This window comes from Papio anubis, chromosome 11 (genome assembly GCF_008728515.1).
Source record: "Papio anubis isolate 15944 chromosome 11, Panubis1.0, whole genome shotgun sequence".
Lineage (NCBI taxonomy): Eukaryota > Metazoa > Chordata > Mammalia > Primates > Cercopithecidae > Papio > Papio anubis.
In genome coordinates, this window is record NC_044986.1 from 16,294,347 (window position 1) to 16,313,199 (window position 18,853).

Sequence of the window (18,853 nt, forward strand, 5' to 3'; positions counted from 1 at the left end):
CTTTCTTTGGTGGAAAATTTAGATTCATGTAAGAAAAGAAAAAAATCTCAACTTTTGCAATTCAAAGATAAGCACTAGTAACATTTTAGTGTATATTCTTCCAATCTTAAACAAATCTATATATATACACATGGAATTTTGTGTTAAATATGTTTATTATATATATATAAGACAGAGGAAATACCAGTAAAAGAATTCTCTTTATACTTGCTGGTACTTTGTAAACCCATGAACATCGCTCTCTGCTCATACCTCTCCCTTGAATTTTTATTATTTCCTTTCTTTTATTTGTAGTTTTGCCAAATATGTATGTATCCCTAAACAGCATTGTTTAATTTTGCATATTTTTGAACTCTGTATAAATGGAATCATTTTTCCTATAACCTTCTGCAACTTTTTGTGTTTGTGAGATTCATGCATGTGGACAGGCATAGCTGTGGTATGTTTGTTTTCGCTGCTGTATGCTATTCCGTTAGGTGACTACACTAAAATTATTTTAAGTAGTATCCTGTTGGTAGACTTTGGGCTGTTTCCAGATTTCTGCTATTCTGAGTCATGTTATTATAAAAATTGTTAGACATGTCATCTGGTGCACATGTCCAAGAGTTTCTCTAAGACATATGCCAAATGTAAAATTTTTACACCTTCAATTTTTTTTTCACTGCATACCAAATTGTATAAGATCTATCAGTTTACAGTCCTATTAACAATATATGTGTTCCCATGGTTTTGTGTCCTCTCCAAATTTAATAAAACCATGCTTTAAAATTTTTACCAGTAGCCTCTTGGACGGGTATAAGAAGTGTTTTTACTCTGCATTTCCCTGATTCCTAATGAAGATGAGCATCTTTCCACATGTTTATTGGCCTTTTGTATATTTTCTATTCTGTGAAATGGCTGTTGATGTGCTTTATCTGTGGCTTTTAAAGAACAAAAATGAATTCATTTTGCACTAATTTTTTGCAATCTGTCTTTAAAAATACATCACAGATGTCTTTCCATTTACTAAGTATGCTTCTACAATATAATTTTGATGGCAGAATAATATTTCTTGTAACACAATTTACTGCTCCTTCAGTGTTAGAGCATTATGTCCTTTCACTTTTATCAGCAGTGAGGTGGAGAGCATCCTTGCAACCAAATGTCTGTATATGCACAATCTTAGCATATGCATTCCTAGAAGTGGGATTATTCAAAGTGTATGAGTAGTTTTAGATTTTTGATTCACATTGCCAAGTTGCTCCCCAAAAAGGTTTTATCAATTTATATGCCAACCAGGAATGCATGAGGGTACCTGGATGCTGGTATGAAGAATCTTTTCAACACTGTTTTTCATCCATATTCCTGATTATTTGTGTGACTTATTGTCTGGGTTTTTTTCCCTTTATCTTCTTAAGTGTCCATGTTAGCTGTAGAAGAGTATGAGGAGATGCAAGTAAACCTGGAGCTGGAGAAGGACCTTCGAAAGAAGGCGGAGTCATTTGCACAAGAGGTGGGTATCTTGTAAAAACCCTTTTTTTTCCCTTGAGACAGAGTCTCGCTCTGTTGCCAGGCTGGAGTGCAGTGGCACAATCTCAGTTCACTGCAACCTCCAGCTCCCTGATTCAAGTGATTCTCCTGCCTCAGCCTCTCGAGTAGCTGGGATTACAGGCACTCGCCACCATGCCCAGCTAATTTTTGCACTTTTAGTAGAGATGGGGTTTCACCATGTTGGCCAGGATGGTCTTGATCTCCTGACCTCGTGATCCGCTCGCCTCGGCCTCCCAAAGTACTGGGAGATTACAGGTATGAGCCACTGTGCCCAGCAGTAAAAACCTTTTTAATTTTGTTTTGTAAGGGACCTTATCATACTCTGATATGCACATGACATGTCAGACAAATTCTTGAGGTTGAATAAGAACTCACCAGTTTGAATTAAGGATTTGCTGGTTTAGGGAGGCAGATAACAGAATAGTATCAAGTTCATTGTCAGAAGATCTGGGCTCAAATTTTGGCATGTCAATTACTAGTTGTATGACCTCTGAGCAATTCTTTAGCCTCTCAGGGCTTCACTTTTACCATCTGTAAAATGGACAGTAATACAGACCTGACCAAGTGGATTTTAATGGCAAAATTTTTCAAAAGTGTTGTGTTAACTATAAAATGCTGTGTAAGGGAAAGGAATTGCATTTGGTGATACCCATGGCTTGTGATGGAAAGTCCAGCTTGGGTACAGGATGCCTGTACATTTCAAATAGGCTTAAATTCTTGGATGTATCTCCATATACCATCTCAGATAACAGTATTATGGTATCAGTATTTCTCTTCAGCCATTGTGCAGTGCTGTCATTATGCCAGGCGATTCTTCCACTGGCTGTGGAACACTGCCATGTAGTATATTCATTTTCATTATCTCAGCCTTTCGCCAGCCTACTGATCTTCCTCTCATGTTAGAGATCAGCTTTGAGCATCTCTTGTTCCGGCTTACCTGTTGACATGCAGTCATTGGGTCTTCCATGGTCCTGGGGCTAGTGTCCAGGGGCATGAGGAGTTCACCAGTCGGCTAAACTCAAAAACTGGTCTGAAATGAGATCTCCATCCTGTAGGTGTAATTTGAATTTATGTGCATACTGTGGGTTGAAAGGAAATAGCTCAGGAAATGTAAAACAGTCCTAGGTAAAGGTATCCAAGGCATAGAAGGAAGACAAAGTGTGGCATTATGGGAATGACATTTGAAAATCTGCTTATGGTTTTGTGGGGCTCTTTCTGTGCTTGAGTGTAGCTGTGCTAGCAATGAACTCTACCAAAGGTTTGGGCCAAGTAGATCTGACTTGAAATATTATGATTCATTTTATTCAGAGAATTTAATGAAAGGTGAGTAAATATTTTTGTCTTATTACTTGGAAGAAAGGAAAAAGAATTGAAGTGTGTCAGAGCCCTCTGGAAAACGTTGCAGCAGTATAAATAATGCAATGAAATAAACAGTGGAGGGGGTGGGGAAGCGGGGATAATGTGAAGATCCCTTTATTGCAAAACTGGAAAGGTTGGCTGATTTTGACCTGAATAGCAGGGTCTCATTTCAAGACATTTTCAGTTTTCCATCTGTTGTTTGCACAATGATGTTAGAATACAAAGCAGCTCAAAGAAAAACTTGAAGGCCATGTAGTAGCAGAGAAGACAGATGGAAGAAGCAAGGTTGCAGTAAGAGGACAAAAATGAATGACTGACTCTGCCGTTCACCTGGTCTTCAGTCTTAGCGGTTGGTGGAAACAATGATGCTGACATGTTAACCCAGAATGAGGAGGTAGAAGTTTGAGGAGAGAAAGGAAGCAAGAGCAATGGTACTTATGTTATTGGCAGCATAAATATTTGCAGTGGTACTCAACAATTTTATAATTCTAGTTTCAATCTATGCAATAGTGAGAAGAAAACTTTAAAAAAAAAAAGCACTAGATTGGAACTAGTATATTTTCCTTTTTACATAGTTTATGCATTCTCAGGTTTTCAACAGATAAGTACAAAGACACAAAATTTAGTTTAACAACAGAGTCCCATTCTTTTGCCTTCTACTTACCACTTAGGGCATGCAGCAAACATCTTACTCTGCCAGACACTATGCTGACATTGGGAATCCAATGGTGAAGAAAGCAAATATGAGCCCTGCCCTCTTGGAGCTTATAGTCTAGAGCCTTAGAAATCAATTTTTAAGGTTAATTTAGTTTGTATTTTTAATTGAAAAGGAATATGTGTGCCTTGCACAAAGATACAAATATTTTCTAAATGTATAAAATAAAAATTGAAAGTTACCCCCCACTCTTAATTCCCACTAGTTTATTTAGAAAACAAAACCAAAAACATAATCCCCCTCAACAAGAAAACTATCAATTGTCTTCATAACTGTATTAAATTTTTACATTTATTCAGCATAATTAAATTTTTTGGCCAGGCATGGTGGCTCACATCTGTAATCCCAGCACTTTGGGAGACCGAGGCGGGGGCATCATTTGAGGCCAGGAGTTCGAGACCAACCTGGCCTACATAGTGAAACCCCATCTCTACTAAAAATACAAAAATTCGCCAGGCGTGGTGGCAGGCACTTGTAGTCCCAGCTACTCGGGAGGCTGAGGCACGAGAATCACTTGAACCTGGGAGGTGGAGGCTGTAGTGAGCTGAGATTGTGCCACTGTACTCCAGCCTGGGCAACAGAGTGAGACTCCATCTCAAAAAGAAAAAGAAAAAAAAAAATACTGTAATCATAATGATCACCCAAAACAATTCATTTTAATTAAATCACTGGTCTGAAGTTTAAGATACTGTAATGAAATATTGATTACTCTTTCTTAGAATGCTGAAGCTGCGTCTCACCCTTCTCTAGCCAAGCATACATGCACATACTCTCCCTCACTGCAGTCTCTATACCTCTCACTCTCACACAAATGGAAGAAGAATGTGGGTTTCATGTATATACAATTGTTTATTTACCTGTTTGACTTTGTAATGTGTTTTAATTCTGCAGAAGAACCCTGTTGTAGTTTCATGGGCTTTTCATAAATCCATGCACAGGCAAAGAAGGAAAGCTTCTGACCTTTTTTTCCTCTCTCATAGGAAGACATACTGGGAAGAAAATGTTAGTGTTTTAGTATAGTATATTCATGACTTGACTTTGATTTGGAAATCGTTACTGATCAAGAGCTTAAGGATTGTATAAATCATTAAAGCTGTGGTCTTGCCACATGGAGGTTGATGGAAAATATTTTTGTCCTGAGCTTTATTTGCTGACTTTTTCTGTTACATGGTGGGTGAAGTTGTTGAACAAACTAACATGAGGGCTGTAGCAAATCATTTTACAGTTCAGAGCTTTCAGTTAAGTTCCAGTGTAAATTTCGTAATGCTGTTAAAAATCTGAAAAGGTGAAGCTCTACTATAAAATTGGTAGGCCAGATTTCAAAGTTTAACAGAAACGTTTCATACTTGGAATCACTCACTGGCCAAATTGGGTAGGGTGTTAAGGAAAAGAAATAACAGGTGAATAGAAATTAATGTTATTTTCAATCATGTAAAGTTGTGAGGGTTTGATAAATAACATATATAAATTGCTTAATAAAGTGCTCAATAAAAGTATACTGTCTCCCTTCTCCCCTTTACCCTTCTACTGTTAACTACTTTTATCACTGGGGAGAAACTAATTAGTTTAAAACAAAACATTAGATCTAGTAAATAGTAGAGGAACTTAGCCAGATGGTTAAGAGCTTGGGCATGTAAATCAGATATGGGTTTAAATCCTGGTCTTGTCACTTATGTGTGTTCTTGGGAAAGTCGCCTAACTTCTTTGAGCCTCAGTTACCTTATCAGTAAAATTAGATGATAGTAGTGTCTACTTGATAGTGTTGTTTTAAGGATTATAACACATAATGAATGTAAAATGATTCCCACCATGTCTGTCACATAGTGTTTAGTAAATGTTACCTCTTCATAGTAGAAGCACTTTAATAGGATTGGTGTAAGGATTAAAATAATGCATATAAAATATTTAGTGAAGTACACAAGGTAAGTTCTTGAGAAATATGAGCTACTGCTATTAATATTAGTGTATTTTAAAGCAATAATAAAATATTAAAAACTGAAGAGTAAGACCAGCTTATTGTATAAATATCTTGTTGGGGCAGGAGTAAAGATATTAAAGATTATATAAAAGGAGTGAAACCATAGCAATCACTGCTTCTAAAACTTGTACAAGTCAGAATTTGCCTTTAATGCCTTAATAAAAATTCCATGTACTTTTCTTTTGCTGAAGTTACAGTTGAGGAGATATGTGAGATTGAATGCTATATACATTCTTGTAACAAACTTTTGCAGATGTTCATTGAGCAAAACAAGCTAAAGAGGCAAAGCCACCTTCTGCTGCAGAACTCCGTCCCTGATCAGCAGCTTTTGAAAGCTTTAGATGAAAATGCAAAACTCACCCAGCTCCTTGAAGAAGAGAGAATTCAGCATCAACAAAAGGTAACCCCTTTTCTTCTGGAGTTTTAGGTGCACACACGCGTACATGCATACACACATATATTTAAGATGAAGGGTGCCTGTGGAGTCAGTCCAGTCATTTACTGTTTCATATTTTGCCTTAGTTACTAAGTCCTTCCAACCACCTTTTAGAAAAAAATAACTAAATGAATTTAATGTTGTGAAACTGAAATTTGTAACACACTGTTGTACACTTTATAATACTCTTTAAACTGTCCAAAGGGTCGGAAGAAGCAAGGGAAAGAGATATAACTCAAGAAGAGCTTGGATAACGCAAAGTCTGGAAATTTGATTTTTGGAAACGTATTTTTTGGAGACTGCACACACTAAGAGGCTCTATTCATCTCAGAGCACTTGTTGGAGGGCATAGGTTTTATTCAGAGAAAATGAAAGTCCATATTAGTAGTAATTGTTTGCTTAGAGAAAATTTCTGATTTTGTAAACTTGCACAAATGTGTATGTTTAAAGACTTCCTAAGTGGTTATTTCAATTTGATGAGTGGAGCTATTCCAGCTAACACAGTGTACCTCTGTGTGCCAAGAAGAAAGAATAGTCATTGTGGTAGGTGAGAGGAGAATGTGGGAGAGGAGAAGCAAAGAAGTGGAACAAAGACTTTCAAATTAAAGAGACCACTTAAGAAAAATTACATCAATGTTTATACTACTTATAATGTACCTCATTTGGGAAGGAAAGGCTGTTAGCTGCTACTTGTTATCACCTGTCAAAGCCTCTGTGGCAACAGTATTGACATTTAATCCTTGGAAGTTCTGAAGTTTTTACAAAGTTGGTGGTGAGGTAGAGTTGATTTGTTTTGCCTCACTAAGAAATGTTCATATTTGGTGGCTGGGAAGATGGCCGAATAGGAACAGCTCCGGTCTGCAGCTCCCAGTGAGATCAACACAGAAGGGAGATGATTTCTGCATTGGGTACCTGGCTCATCTCATTGGGACTGGTTAGACAGTGGGTGCATCTCATGGAGGGCGAGCCGAAGCAGGGTGGGGTGTCACCTCACCCAGGAAGTGCAGGGAATTGGGGAACTCCCTCCCCTAGCCAGGAGAAGCCATGAGGGACTGTGCTGTGAGGAATGGTGCACTCCAGCCCAGATACTACGCTTTTCCCACGGCCTTTGCAACCCATAGACCAGGAGATTCCCTTGGGTGTCTATGCCACCAGGGCCCTGGGATTCAAACACAAAACTGGGTGGCCATTTGGGCAGACACCGAGCTAGGTGCAGGAGTGTTTTTCATACCCCAGTGGCACTTGGAACGCCAGTAACACAGAACTGTTCACTCCCCTGGAAAGGGGCAGAAGCCAGGGAGCTAAGTGGTCTAGCTCAGCAGATCCTACCCCCACAGAGCCCAGCAAACCAAGATCCACTGGCTTGAAACTCTCGCTGCCAGCACAGCAGTCTGACGTCAACCTGGTACACTCGAGCTTGGTAGGAGGTGGGGTGTCTGCCATTACTGAGGCTTGAGTAGGCTGTTTTCCCCTCACAGGGTAAACAAAGCCACCAGGAAGTTAGGACTGGGCGGAGCCCACTGCAGCTCCGCCAAGCTGCTGTAGCTAGATTGCCTCTTTAGATCCTTCCTCTCTGGGCAGGGCATCTCTGAAAGAGAGGCAGCAGCCCCAGTCAGGGGCTTATAGATAAAACTCCCATCTCCCTGGGACAGAGCACCTGGGGGAAGAGGCAGCTGTGGGCGCACCTGTAGCAGACTTAAACGTTCCTGCCTGCCGTCTCTGAATGGAGCAGCAGATTTCCCAGCACAGTGCTTGAGCTCTGCTAAGAGATAGACTACCTCCTCAAGTGGACCCTTACCCCAGTGCCTCCTGACTGGGAGACACCTCCCAGCAGGGGTCTACAGTCACCTCATACAGGAGAACTCCAGATGGCATCTGGCGGGTGCCCCTCTGGGATGAAGCTTCCAGAGGAAGAAATCTTTGCTGTTTTACAGCTTCCACTGATGATACCCAGGCAAACAGGGTTGGGAGTGGACCTCCAGCAAACTCCAGCAGACCTGTAGCAGAGGGGCCTGACTGCTAGAAGGAAAACTAACAAAAGAAAGGAATACATCAACATCAACAAAAGCGCATCCACGCAAAAACCCCATCCAGAGGTTACCAACATCAAAGACCAAAGGTAGATAAATCCAGAAAGATGAGGAAAAACTAGTGCAAAAAGGCTGAAAATTCCAAAAACCAGAATGCCTCTTGTCCTCCAAAAAATCACAACTCCTAGCCAGCAAGGGAATAAAAGTGGATGGAGAATGAGTTTGACAAACTGACAGAAGTAGGCTTCAGAAAGTGGGTGATAACAAACTCCTCCAAGTTAAAGGAGCATGTTCTAATCCAATGCAAGGAAGCCAAGAACCTTGATAAAAAGTTGGAGGAATTGCTAACTAGAATAACCAGTTTAGAGAAGAACAGAAACGACCTGATGGAGCTGAAAAACACAGCAGGAGAACTTGGTGAAGCATATGCAAGTATCAATAGCCAAATCGATCAAGTGGAAGACAGGATATCAGAGATTGAAGATCAACTTAATGAAATGAAGCATGAAGACAAGATTATTGAAAAAAAGACTGAAAAGGAATGAACAAAGCCTCCAAGAAAGATGGGACTATGTGAAAAGACCAAACCTATGTTTGATTGGTGTACTGGAGAGTGATGGGGAGAATGGAACCAAGTTGGAAAACACTCTTCAGGATATTATCCAGGAGAACTTCCCCACCCAGCAAGACAGGCCAACATTCAAATTCAGGAAACACAGAGAACACCACAAAGATACTCCTCGAGAAGAGCAGCCCCAAGACACATAATCGTCAGATTCATCAAGGTTGAAATGAAGGAAAAAATGTTAAGGGCAGCCAGAAAGAAAGGTTGGGTTGCTCACAAAGGGAAGCCCATCAGAGTAACAATGGATCTCTCTGCAGAAACCCTACAAGCCAGAAAAGAGTGGGGGCCAATATTCAACATTCTTAAAGACAAGAATTTTCAACCCAGAATTTCATATCTGGCCAAATTAAGCTTCATAAGCAAATGAGAAATAAAATCCTTTACAGACAAACAAATGCTGAGAGATTTTGTCACCACCAGGCCTGCCTTACAAGAGTTCCTGAAGGAAGCACTAAACATGGAAAGGAAAAACTGGTACCAGCTACTGCAAAAACATACCAAATTGTAAAGATCAACCACACTGAAGAAACTGCATAAACTAATGGCAAAATAACCAGCTAGCATAATAATGACAGGATCAAATTCACACATAACAATATTAACCTTAAATGTAAATGGAATAAATGCTCCCAATTAAAAGACACAGACTGACAAATTGGATAAAGAATCAAGACCCATTGGTGTGCTGTATTCAGGAGACCCATCTCACGTGTAAAGACACATAGGCTTAAAATAAAGGGACGGAGGAATATTTACCAAGCAACTGAAAAGCAAAAAAAGCAGGAGTTGCAATCCTAGTCTCTGATAAAACAGACTTTAAACCAATGAAGAGCAAAAGAGACAAGGGTATTACATAATGGTAAAGGGATTAATACAACAAGAAGAGCTAATGATCCTAAATATATATGCACCCAATACAGGAGCACCCAGATTCATAAAGCAAGTTCTTAGAGACCTACAAAGAGATATAGACTCCCACACAATAATAATGGGAGACTTCAACACCCCACTGTCGATATTAGACACATCAACGAGACAGAAAATTAACAAGGATATTCGGGACTTAAATTCAGCTCTGGACCAAGCAGACCTAATAGACATCTACAGAACTCTCCATCCCAAATCAACAGAATATATATTCTTCTCAGGACCACATCATACTTATTCTAAAATTGACCACATATTTGGAAGTAAAACACTTCTCGGCAAATGCAAAAGAATGGAAATCATAAACAGTCTCTCAGACCACAGTACAATCAAATTAGAATTGAGGATTGAGAAACTCACTCAAAACCACACAACTACCTGGAAACCGAACAACCTGCTTCTGAATGACTACTGAGTAAATAACAAAATTAAGTCAGAAATAAATAAGTTCTTTGAAACCAATGAGAACAAAGATACAACATACCAGAATCTCTGGGACATAGCTAAAGCAGTGTTTAGAGGGAAATTTATAGCACTAAATGCCCACAGGAGAAAGCAGGAAAGATCTAACATTGACACCCTATCATCACAATTAAAAGAATTAGAGAAGCAAGAGCAAACACATTCAAAAGCTAGTAGAAGTCAAGAAATAACTAAGATCAGAGCAGAACTGAAGGAGACAGAGACACGAAAAACCCTTCAAAAAACATCAATGAATCCGGGAGCTGTTTTTTTGAAAAGATTAACAAAATAGGTAGACCGGTAGCCCAACTAATAAGGAAGAAAAGAGAGAAGAATCAAATAGACACAATAAAAAATGTAGAGGGGGGATTACCACCAATCCCACAGAAATACAAACTACCATCAGAGAATACTATAAACACCTGTATGCAAATAAGCTAGAAAATCTAGAAGAAATGCATAAATTCCTGGACACATACACCCTCCTAAGACTAAACCAGGAAGAAGTTGAATCCCTGAATAGACCAATAAGAAGTTCTGAAATTGAGGCAGTAATTAATAGCCTGCTAACCAAAAAAAGCCCAGGATCAGACGGATTCACAGCCGAATTCTACCAGAGGTACAAAGAGGAGCTGGTATCATTCCTTCTGAAACTATTCCAAGCAATAGAAAAAGAGGGACTCCTCCCTAACTCATTTTATGAGGCCAGCATCATCCTGATACCAAAACTTGGCAGAAACACAACAAAAAAAGAAAATTTCAGGCTAATATCCTGATGAACATCGATGTGAATCCCCAATAAAATACTGGCAAACCAAATCCAGCAGCACATACAAAGGCTTATCTACCACAATCAGGTCGGCTTCATCCCTGGGATGCAAGGCTGTTTCAACATACTCAAATCAATAAATGTAATCCATCATATAAACAGAACCAATGAGAAAAACCACGTGATTATCTCAATAGATGCAGAAAAGGCCTTCAATAAAATTCAACACCCCTTCATGCTAAAAAGTCTTAGTAAACTAGGTATTGATGGAACATATTTCAAAATAATAAGAGCTATTTATGACAAACTCACAGCCAATATCGTACTGAATGAGCAAAAGCTGGAAGCATTCCCTTTGAAAACTGGCACATGACAAGGATGCCCTCTCTCACCACTCCTATTCAACATGGTATTGAAAGTTCTGGCCAGGGCAATCAGGCAAGGGAAAGAAATAAAGGGTATTCACATAGGAAGAGAGGAAGTCAAATTGTCTCTTGTTTGCAGATTACATGATTGTATACTAGAAAACCCAAAAGCTCAGCCCAAAATCTCCTTAAGCTGATAAGCAACTTCAGCAAAGTCTCAGGATACAAAATCTGTGTGCAAAAATCACAAGCTTCCTATACACCCATAATAGACAGACAGAGAGCCAAATCATGAGTGAACTCCCATTCACAATTGCTACAAAGAGAATAAAATACCTAGGAATACAACTTATAAGGGATGTGAAGGACCTCTTCAAGGAGAATGACAAACCACTGCTCAAGGAAATAAGAGAGGACACAAACAAATGGAAAAACATTCCATACTCATGGATAGGAAGAATCAATATCGTGAAAATGGCTGTACTGCCCAAAGTAATTTAGAGATTCAATGCTATCCCTATTAAGCTACCATTGACTTTCTTCACAGAATTAGAAAGACCTGCTTTAAATTTCATGTGAAACCAGAAAAAAAGTCCATATTGCCAAGACAATCCTAAGCAAAAAGAACAAAGCTGGAGTCATCACCCTGCCTGGCTTCAAACTATACTACAAGGCTGCAGTAACCAAAACAGCATGGTACTGGTACCAAAATAGAGATACAGACCAATGGAACATAGCAGAGACCCCAGAAATAACACCGCACATCTACAACCATCTAATCTTTTACAAACCTGACAAAAACAAGCAATGGGGAAAGGATTCCCTATTTAATAAATGATGTTGGGAAAACAGGCTAGCCATATGCAGAAAACTGAAACTGGACCTCTTCCTTATACCTTATACAAAAATTAACTCAAGGTGGATTAAAGACTTAAATGTAAGACCTAAAACCACAAAAACCCTAGAAGAAAATCTAGGCAATACCATTCAGGACATAGGCGTGGGCAAAGGCTTCATGACTAAAACACCAAAAGCAATGGCAACAAAAGCCAGAATTGACAAATGGGATCTAATTAAACTAAAGAACTTACGCACAGCAAAAGAAACTATCATCAGAGTGAACAGGCAATCTACAGAATGGGAGAAAATTTTTGCCATCTATCCTTCCGACAAAAGGCTAATATCCAGAATTTACAAGGAACTTAAATTCACACACACAAAAAACAAACAATTTCATCAAAAAGTGGGCAAAGTATATGACCAGACACTTCTCAAAAGAAGACATTTATGTGGCCAAAAAACATATGAAAAAAAGCTCATCATCACTGGTCATTAGAGAAATGCAAATCAAAATGGCAGTGAGATACCATCTCACACCAGTTAGAATGGCGATTATTAAAAAGTCAGGAAACAACAGATGCTGGAGAGAATGTGGAGAAATAGGAATGCTTTTACACTGTTGGTGGGTGTATAAATTAGTTCAACTGTTGTGGAAGACAGTGTGGCGATTCCTCAAGGATCTAGAACCAGAAATACCATTTGACCTAGCAATCCCATTACTGGGTATATACCCAAAGAATTATAAATCATTCTACTATAAAGACACATACACACATGTTTATTGCAGCACTATTCATAATAGAAAAGACTTGGAACCAACCCAAATGCCCACCAATGATAGTCTGGATAAAGAAAATGTGGCACATAAACACCATGGAATACTATGCAGCCATAAAAAAGGATATGTTTGTGTCCTTTGCAGAGACATAGATAAAGCTGGAAACCATCATTTTCAGCAAACTAATCCAGGAACAAAAAACCAAACACTGCATGTACTCACTCATAAGTGGGAGTTGAACAATGAGAACACATGGACACAGTGAGGGGAACATCACACACCAGGGCCTGTTGGGAGGTGGGGGGCAAGGGGAGGGAGAGCATTAGGAGAAATACCTAGTGTAGATGACAGGTTGATGGGTACAGCAAACCACCATGGCACATGTATACCTGTGTAACAAACCTGCACATTCTGCACATGTACCCCAGAACTTAAAGTGTAATAAATAAATAATGAAAATAATTTAAAAAACAAATGTTGATATATATGTAGAGTACCTCTGGATGGACAGGTGGTAACAGTCCCCTGGGAACTGGAGAACAGGGTGGGAGGGAAAGAATTTCGTTCTTTCTTTTGTCCCCATGTGTAGGACTTACTTTTCAAGAAAAGAGAAAAAAAAAATGTGTTTTTGTTTCAGTTTATGCTAGAATTTAACTTTTGGTTCTGAAAAGTCCAGCTACTTACAGTTAAATCATTTAGCAAATAATACATGCCTAGAACCTACTGAATTGAGCTGAGGTTTAAGATTAAATTGTTGGCCGGGCACGGTGGCTCAAGCCTGTAATCCCAGCACTTTGGGAGGCCGAGACGGGCGGATCACGAGGTCAGGAGATCGAGACCATCCTGGCTAACATGGTGAAACCCCGTCTCTACTAAAAAATACAAAAAACTAGCCGGGCAATGTGGCGGGCGCCTGTAGTCCCAGCTACTCGGGAGGCTGAGGCAGGAGAATGGTGTAAACCTGGGAGGCGGAGCTTGCAGTGAGCTGAGATCGTGCCACTGCACTCCAGCCTGGGCGACAGAGCGAGACTCCGTCTCAAAAAAAAAAAAAAAAAAAAAAGATTAAATTGTTGTATGTATACCTTGTTGGATACTGAAGATTAAAGTTGTCAATGAAATTATAATAATCACTATTTCTAAAACTGTTATACTCTGTATATATACAGTTATTCTTACAGTCTTTTCATATACAGATGATCCTTGACTTACGATGGGGTTACATCCTGATAAACCCATGTTAGTTGAAAATATTGTAAATCAAAAATAATATACCTAACCTGCTGAATATCATAGTTTAGCCTAGCCTACCTTAAACGTGCTCAGAACACTTACATTAGCCTACAATTGGGCAGAGTCAACTGGAAACACAGAGCATCAATCAAAACTGGAAAACTAGAGCATCAGTCCCCATTCTTTTTGGTACTAGGGACCAGTTTTGTGGAAGACACTTTCTCCATGGACTGGGGAGGGAAAAGGGTGGGGGATGGTTTTGTGATGAAACTGCAGCACCTCAGATCATCAGGCATTAGATTCTCATAAAGAGCGGCCAACCTAGATCCCTTGCATGTGCAGTTCACAATAGGGTTTGCAGTTCTATAAGAGTCTCTTGCTGCTGCTGATCTGACAAGGTAGAGCTCAGGCGGTAATGCTTGCTCATGCCTGCTGCTAACCTTCTGTGCAGCCTGGTTCCTAACAGGCCATGGGCCAGTACTGGTCCAACACCCGGGGTTTGGGGACCCCGGCTCTAGAGTATCAGTTATTTACTTGCATGATCATGTGACTGACTGGGAGCTGTGGCTGGCTGCTGTTGCAGAGGGTTGTGAGAGAGTATCTTGTTACACATTGCGAGCCTGGGAAAAGATCAAAATCCAGAATTCGAAGTGTGGTTTGTATTGAATGCGTGTCACTTTCACACCATTGTAAAGTCGAAAAACTGTATCTCAAACCATCCTAAATTGGGGACCATCTGTATGTGGCTTAAAATGTTTCTTAGCTGTCTGTAAGTTCCCTTGCAGATGCAGCAGTCTTTTAAGCACAGCATATGGTTTTTGCAATTATAAAAATAACATATGCTCCTTATAATACATTTTTAAAATATAGCAAAAGTTAAAGAAGATTAACCAAGTATCCCATATTTTGGTGCATAGCTGAACTTTCTGTAAATATATAACTTTATAAATATAGTTTGTTTAAATTGAATCATACCATGCATACTATTTTATGCCCTGATTTTTTTTCCATTGGTAATATATCTTCTCATGTCAGTATATAGTTAACTATGTGATTTAAAATAGTTGCATCATATTTCATTGAATAAACATGCCATAATTTATTAAATCAAAAATATTGGTGGACATTTAGGTTATTTGCAGCATTTTGCTGTTGTAAAGAACACTCCAGGCCAGGTGTGGTGGCTCATGCCCGTAATCTCAACACCTTGGGAGGCCGAAGCAGGTGGATCACTTAAGGCCAGGAGTTCGAAACTAGCCTGGCCAGTGTGGTGAAACCCTGTCTCTACTAAAAATACAAAAATTAGCTGGGTGTGGTGACATGTGCCTGTAGCCCCAGCTACTCAGAAGGCTGAGGCACAAGGATTGCCTAAACCTGGGAGGCGGAGTTTGCAGTGAGCCCAGATCGCGCCACTGCACTCCAGCCTGGCCAAAAGAGTGAGACTCTGTCTCAAAACAAAAACAAAAACAAAAACAAAACAAAACAAAAAACCACTTCTGTGAATTCATTTCAGAGTATTTTTAAAAATAATTTCTAAAAGTGGTTTTACTGAATCAAAAGCCTTTCTTTTTTTTTTTTTTTTTTTTTGAAGACTTTTGATACTTATTACTAAATTTGTGTCCCCTGGGGTCTTTTAAAATATTACCTGAATTTTTCTTTTGAAATTGGTTACAAAAGTGACTCATACTTAAAAATTAAAGTGTCTGTGTGACTAACAAGCATATAAAAAATGCTTAATCATTAGAGAAATGAAAATCAAAACCACAATGAGATACCATCTCGTGTCAGTCAGAATGGCTGTTATTAAAACGTCAAAAAATAGCAGATATTGGCAAGGTTTCAGAGAAATAGGACACTTATACACTGCTGGTGGGAATGTAAGTTCAGCCATTATGGAAAGCAGTGTGGCGATTTCTCAAAGAACTTAAAACAGAAATACCATTCAACCCAACAATCCCATTATTGGATATATGCCCAAAGGAATATAAATCGTTCTACCATAAAGACACATGCACGTATATATTCATCGCAGCACTATATGCAATAGCAAAGTCGTAGAGTCAACCTCAGTGCCCATCCGTGGTAGACTGGATAAAGAAAACGTGGTACGCATTACACCATGGAATACTATGTAGCCATAAAAAGGAATGAGATAATGTCCTTTGTAGCAACATGATTGGAACTGGAGGCCATAATCCTAAGGGAACTAACATAGGAATAGAAAACCAAATGTTCTCACTTCTAAGTGGGAGCTAAGCATTGATTACACATGGACACAAAGAAGGGAACAACAGACACTGGGGCTTACTTGGCGGTGGAGGGTAGGAGAGAGAGGATCGAAAAAGTATCTGTCAGGTACTATGCTTTTTACCTCGGTGATGAAACAACCTGTACACCAAACCTCTGTGACACACAATTTACCTATATAGCAAACCTGCACATGTATCCCGAACCTAAAATAAAACTTAAAAAAATTCAAGTGTCTAGTACATAACTCCCAGTAAATTTATTTTAAATCAAAGAGCTGATTTTGATTTTGTGTTAATTGTATCTAGAATTTGCATGGTTGTTAAGATGGATCGGAATCTGTTTGCTATGAAGTACGGTCAAAGGGAAATACTTATTTTTTCCCTTTCTTTTCTTTGACAAAGGAAAAACTGTCACCCATAAAAGTCTTTTTTTTTTTTTTTTTTAAATAACGTATAGGTCAAAGAATTAGAAGAGCAACTAGAAAATGAAACACTCCACAAAGAAATACACAACCTTAAACAGCAACTGGAGCTTCTAGAAGAAGATAAAAAGGAATTGGAATTGAAATATCAGAATTCCGAAGAGAAAGCCAGAAATTTAAAGCACTCTGGTAAAAGCATTGAGTAGGCTACTATGTCTTACTATTAATCTTTGAATTACTCATGCCTAGTACAAAACCTGGCATGTAGTTAGTCTAGAACATTTACTGAATGCTGTGGAAAAATACCAAGACTTGTTTCTAAGTTCCTTCATTTCTAACCATTGCAATTCAGTAGAATAGCTGCTGTATTAAATAATTCACAAATATTTAGACTTCTTTTTTGGACTTAGAGCCCTTATCATATACAGAATTAAGACACAGATACCATTAGCATAGGAGGACCAAACTTTTCAGCATTTTTCAGAGCTTCAGAGGTGAATATTCATTATGTACTTTATTTTGTTCACTTAGAGTTGCATTTTTAGAAAGAATTAAACTTTTTAAACCTACTATCTTCATCTTTGGTGTTCATACCACCTTCGTCTTTGGTGTCTAATTATACACATGAAATAATACTTTCTATATCGTACCTAACAATGAACTGGGCAACAATATATCTATTAAATGGAAAACCTTTTAAAACACCAGGGGATACTTAAATCAAAAGATTTATTCATTCAGTTCTAGAAGGCTTAACGGGAATGTGCGAGTTAGATTATTATACAGGCATATGTGTAAGTCTCTGTTGGAAGGTCGGTAATTTAAGAAGGCAGGTACATTCCCTTTATAATAGCTTCAATATTCACTTCAGATATTTTTTGGTTAATTTTATACTAGAATTTTGAAACCTATGCAGAAGAACCACGTAGGCCTTTTTTCCTTCTAAAAGCATTCAGTGCTTTCTAATCCACAATAAAAATTGATTATAATTTATTTTTTAATTGATCCAAAATTAAGAAATATTCCATTCTTTTTAGTGAATATCAGAGTAGCCTGTAGCCAAAGCCACTTTTATTATGAATGGAGGAGGCAGACACTGGAAACACATGAGGTTCAATTCTGAATGCCTTTTATTAATACTTAGCATCTGCTGTGTGTGTACCCAGCCCTATCCTAGGATACACTACTTGAGAGGCTGAGACAGGAGAATGGCGTGAACCTGGGAGGTGGAGCTTGCAGTGAGCCGAGATCACGCCACTGCACTCCAGCCTGGGCAACACAGCAAGACTCCATCTCAAAAAAAAAAAAAGAGAGACAGAAGGAAAAGGAACCATGCTTTTTGTCTTCAGAGAACTCAGATTCCTCTTGGAGGGATAGGTGCATACACATGAAATGACCAGTGGATTCTCAGTTTTGGAGAGCATAGCCCACACTGCCTATTTAAGTGTTGAGGGTAAATACAAATGGACAGATCCTTGGGGGTACACTTAGTTGGGGAAAGTGGAATGGCTGTGGACGGGGAGAGCTACCTCTGAATGCCAACAGTATGCAGCACCTTTTACCCATTATCTCATAGGTGTTAGCATCTGTGCTATAAACAAGTTCAGTTCCTTGAAGTCAGGTGTTATGTCTCCTGTAGCACCATTCATAGGCACTTTGACATCATTGGTGCTTCCTAAGTAAAATGCCTGCTTCATGAAAGACTTGAAGGAATATGGTGCATTTCCAGAAGTATCTTCAAAAGAGCAAAAAGTTTCTGAGTTACAGATTTAGGAAGCTGAATCTGGTTAAAATCAAAGACTCTAGTATTTGCAGTTTTTGAAGGAAATTAAGCAGGGGAGAGAAGTATGCAGTTATTAAAATTCATTACTAAATGTCATCTTTAAAATTAATTCTTGGTCTGTACACTTTTAAAGTCAAGTATTAACAATTTCTTAGTGTTTGAGTAATATACTTCGTTGTTAACAAATATTTCTTCAGCCTACTCACTTCTTCCTACCCTTCAGCCATTGTTTTGATTGTTTTTTCTTTTCTAAAGTTGTATATACAGCAAAAAGATAACATTTAATATTGATAGATGGGAGTCCTCTCTTGCATTAGCAATAGACTAGATAGTGAAAAGTTTAAAAAGGTCTCCA

At 38.8% G+C, this 18,853-nt stretch overlaps 1 protein-coding gene across 1 annotated transcript in view; it reads left to right on the forward strand.

The window, feature by feature from the left end:
* SHTN1 (shootin 1) overlaps positions 1–18,853 on the forward strand; it is a 120,142-nt gene that overhangs the window by 58,379 nt on the left and 42,910 nt on the right. Inside the window, 3 exon segments of the mRNA XM_003904303.5 lie at positions 1,398–1,492; positions 5,836–5,982; positions 16,751–16,904. Of these exon segments, the coding sequence (XP_003904352.2) occupies positions 1,398–1,492; positions 5,836–5,982; positions 16,751–16,904 (396 nt within the window).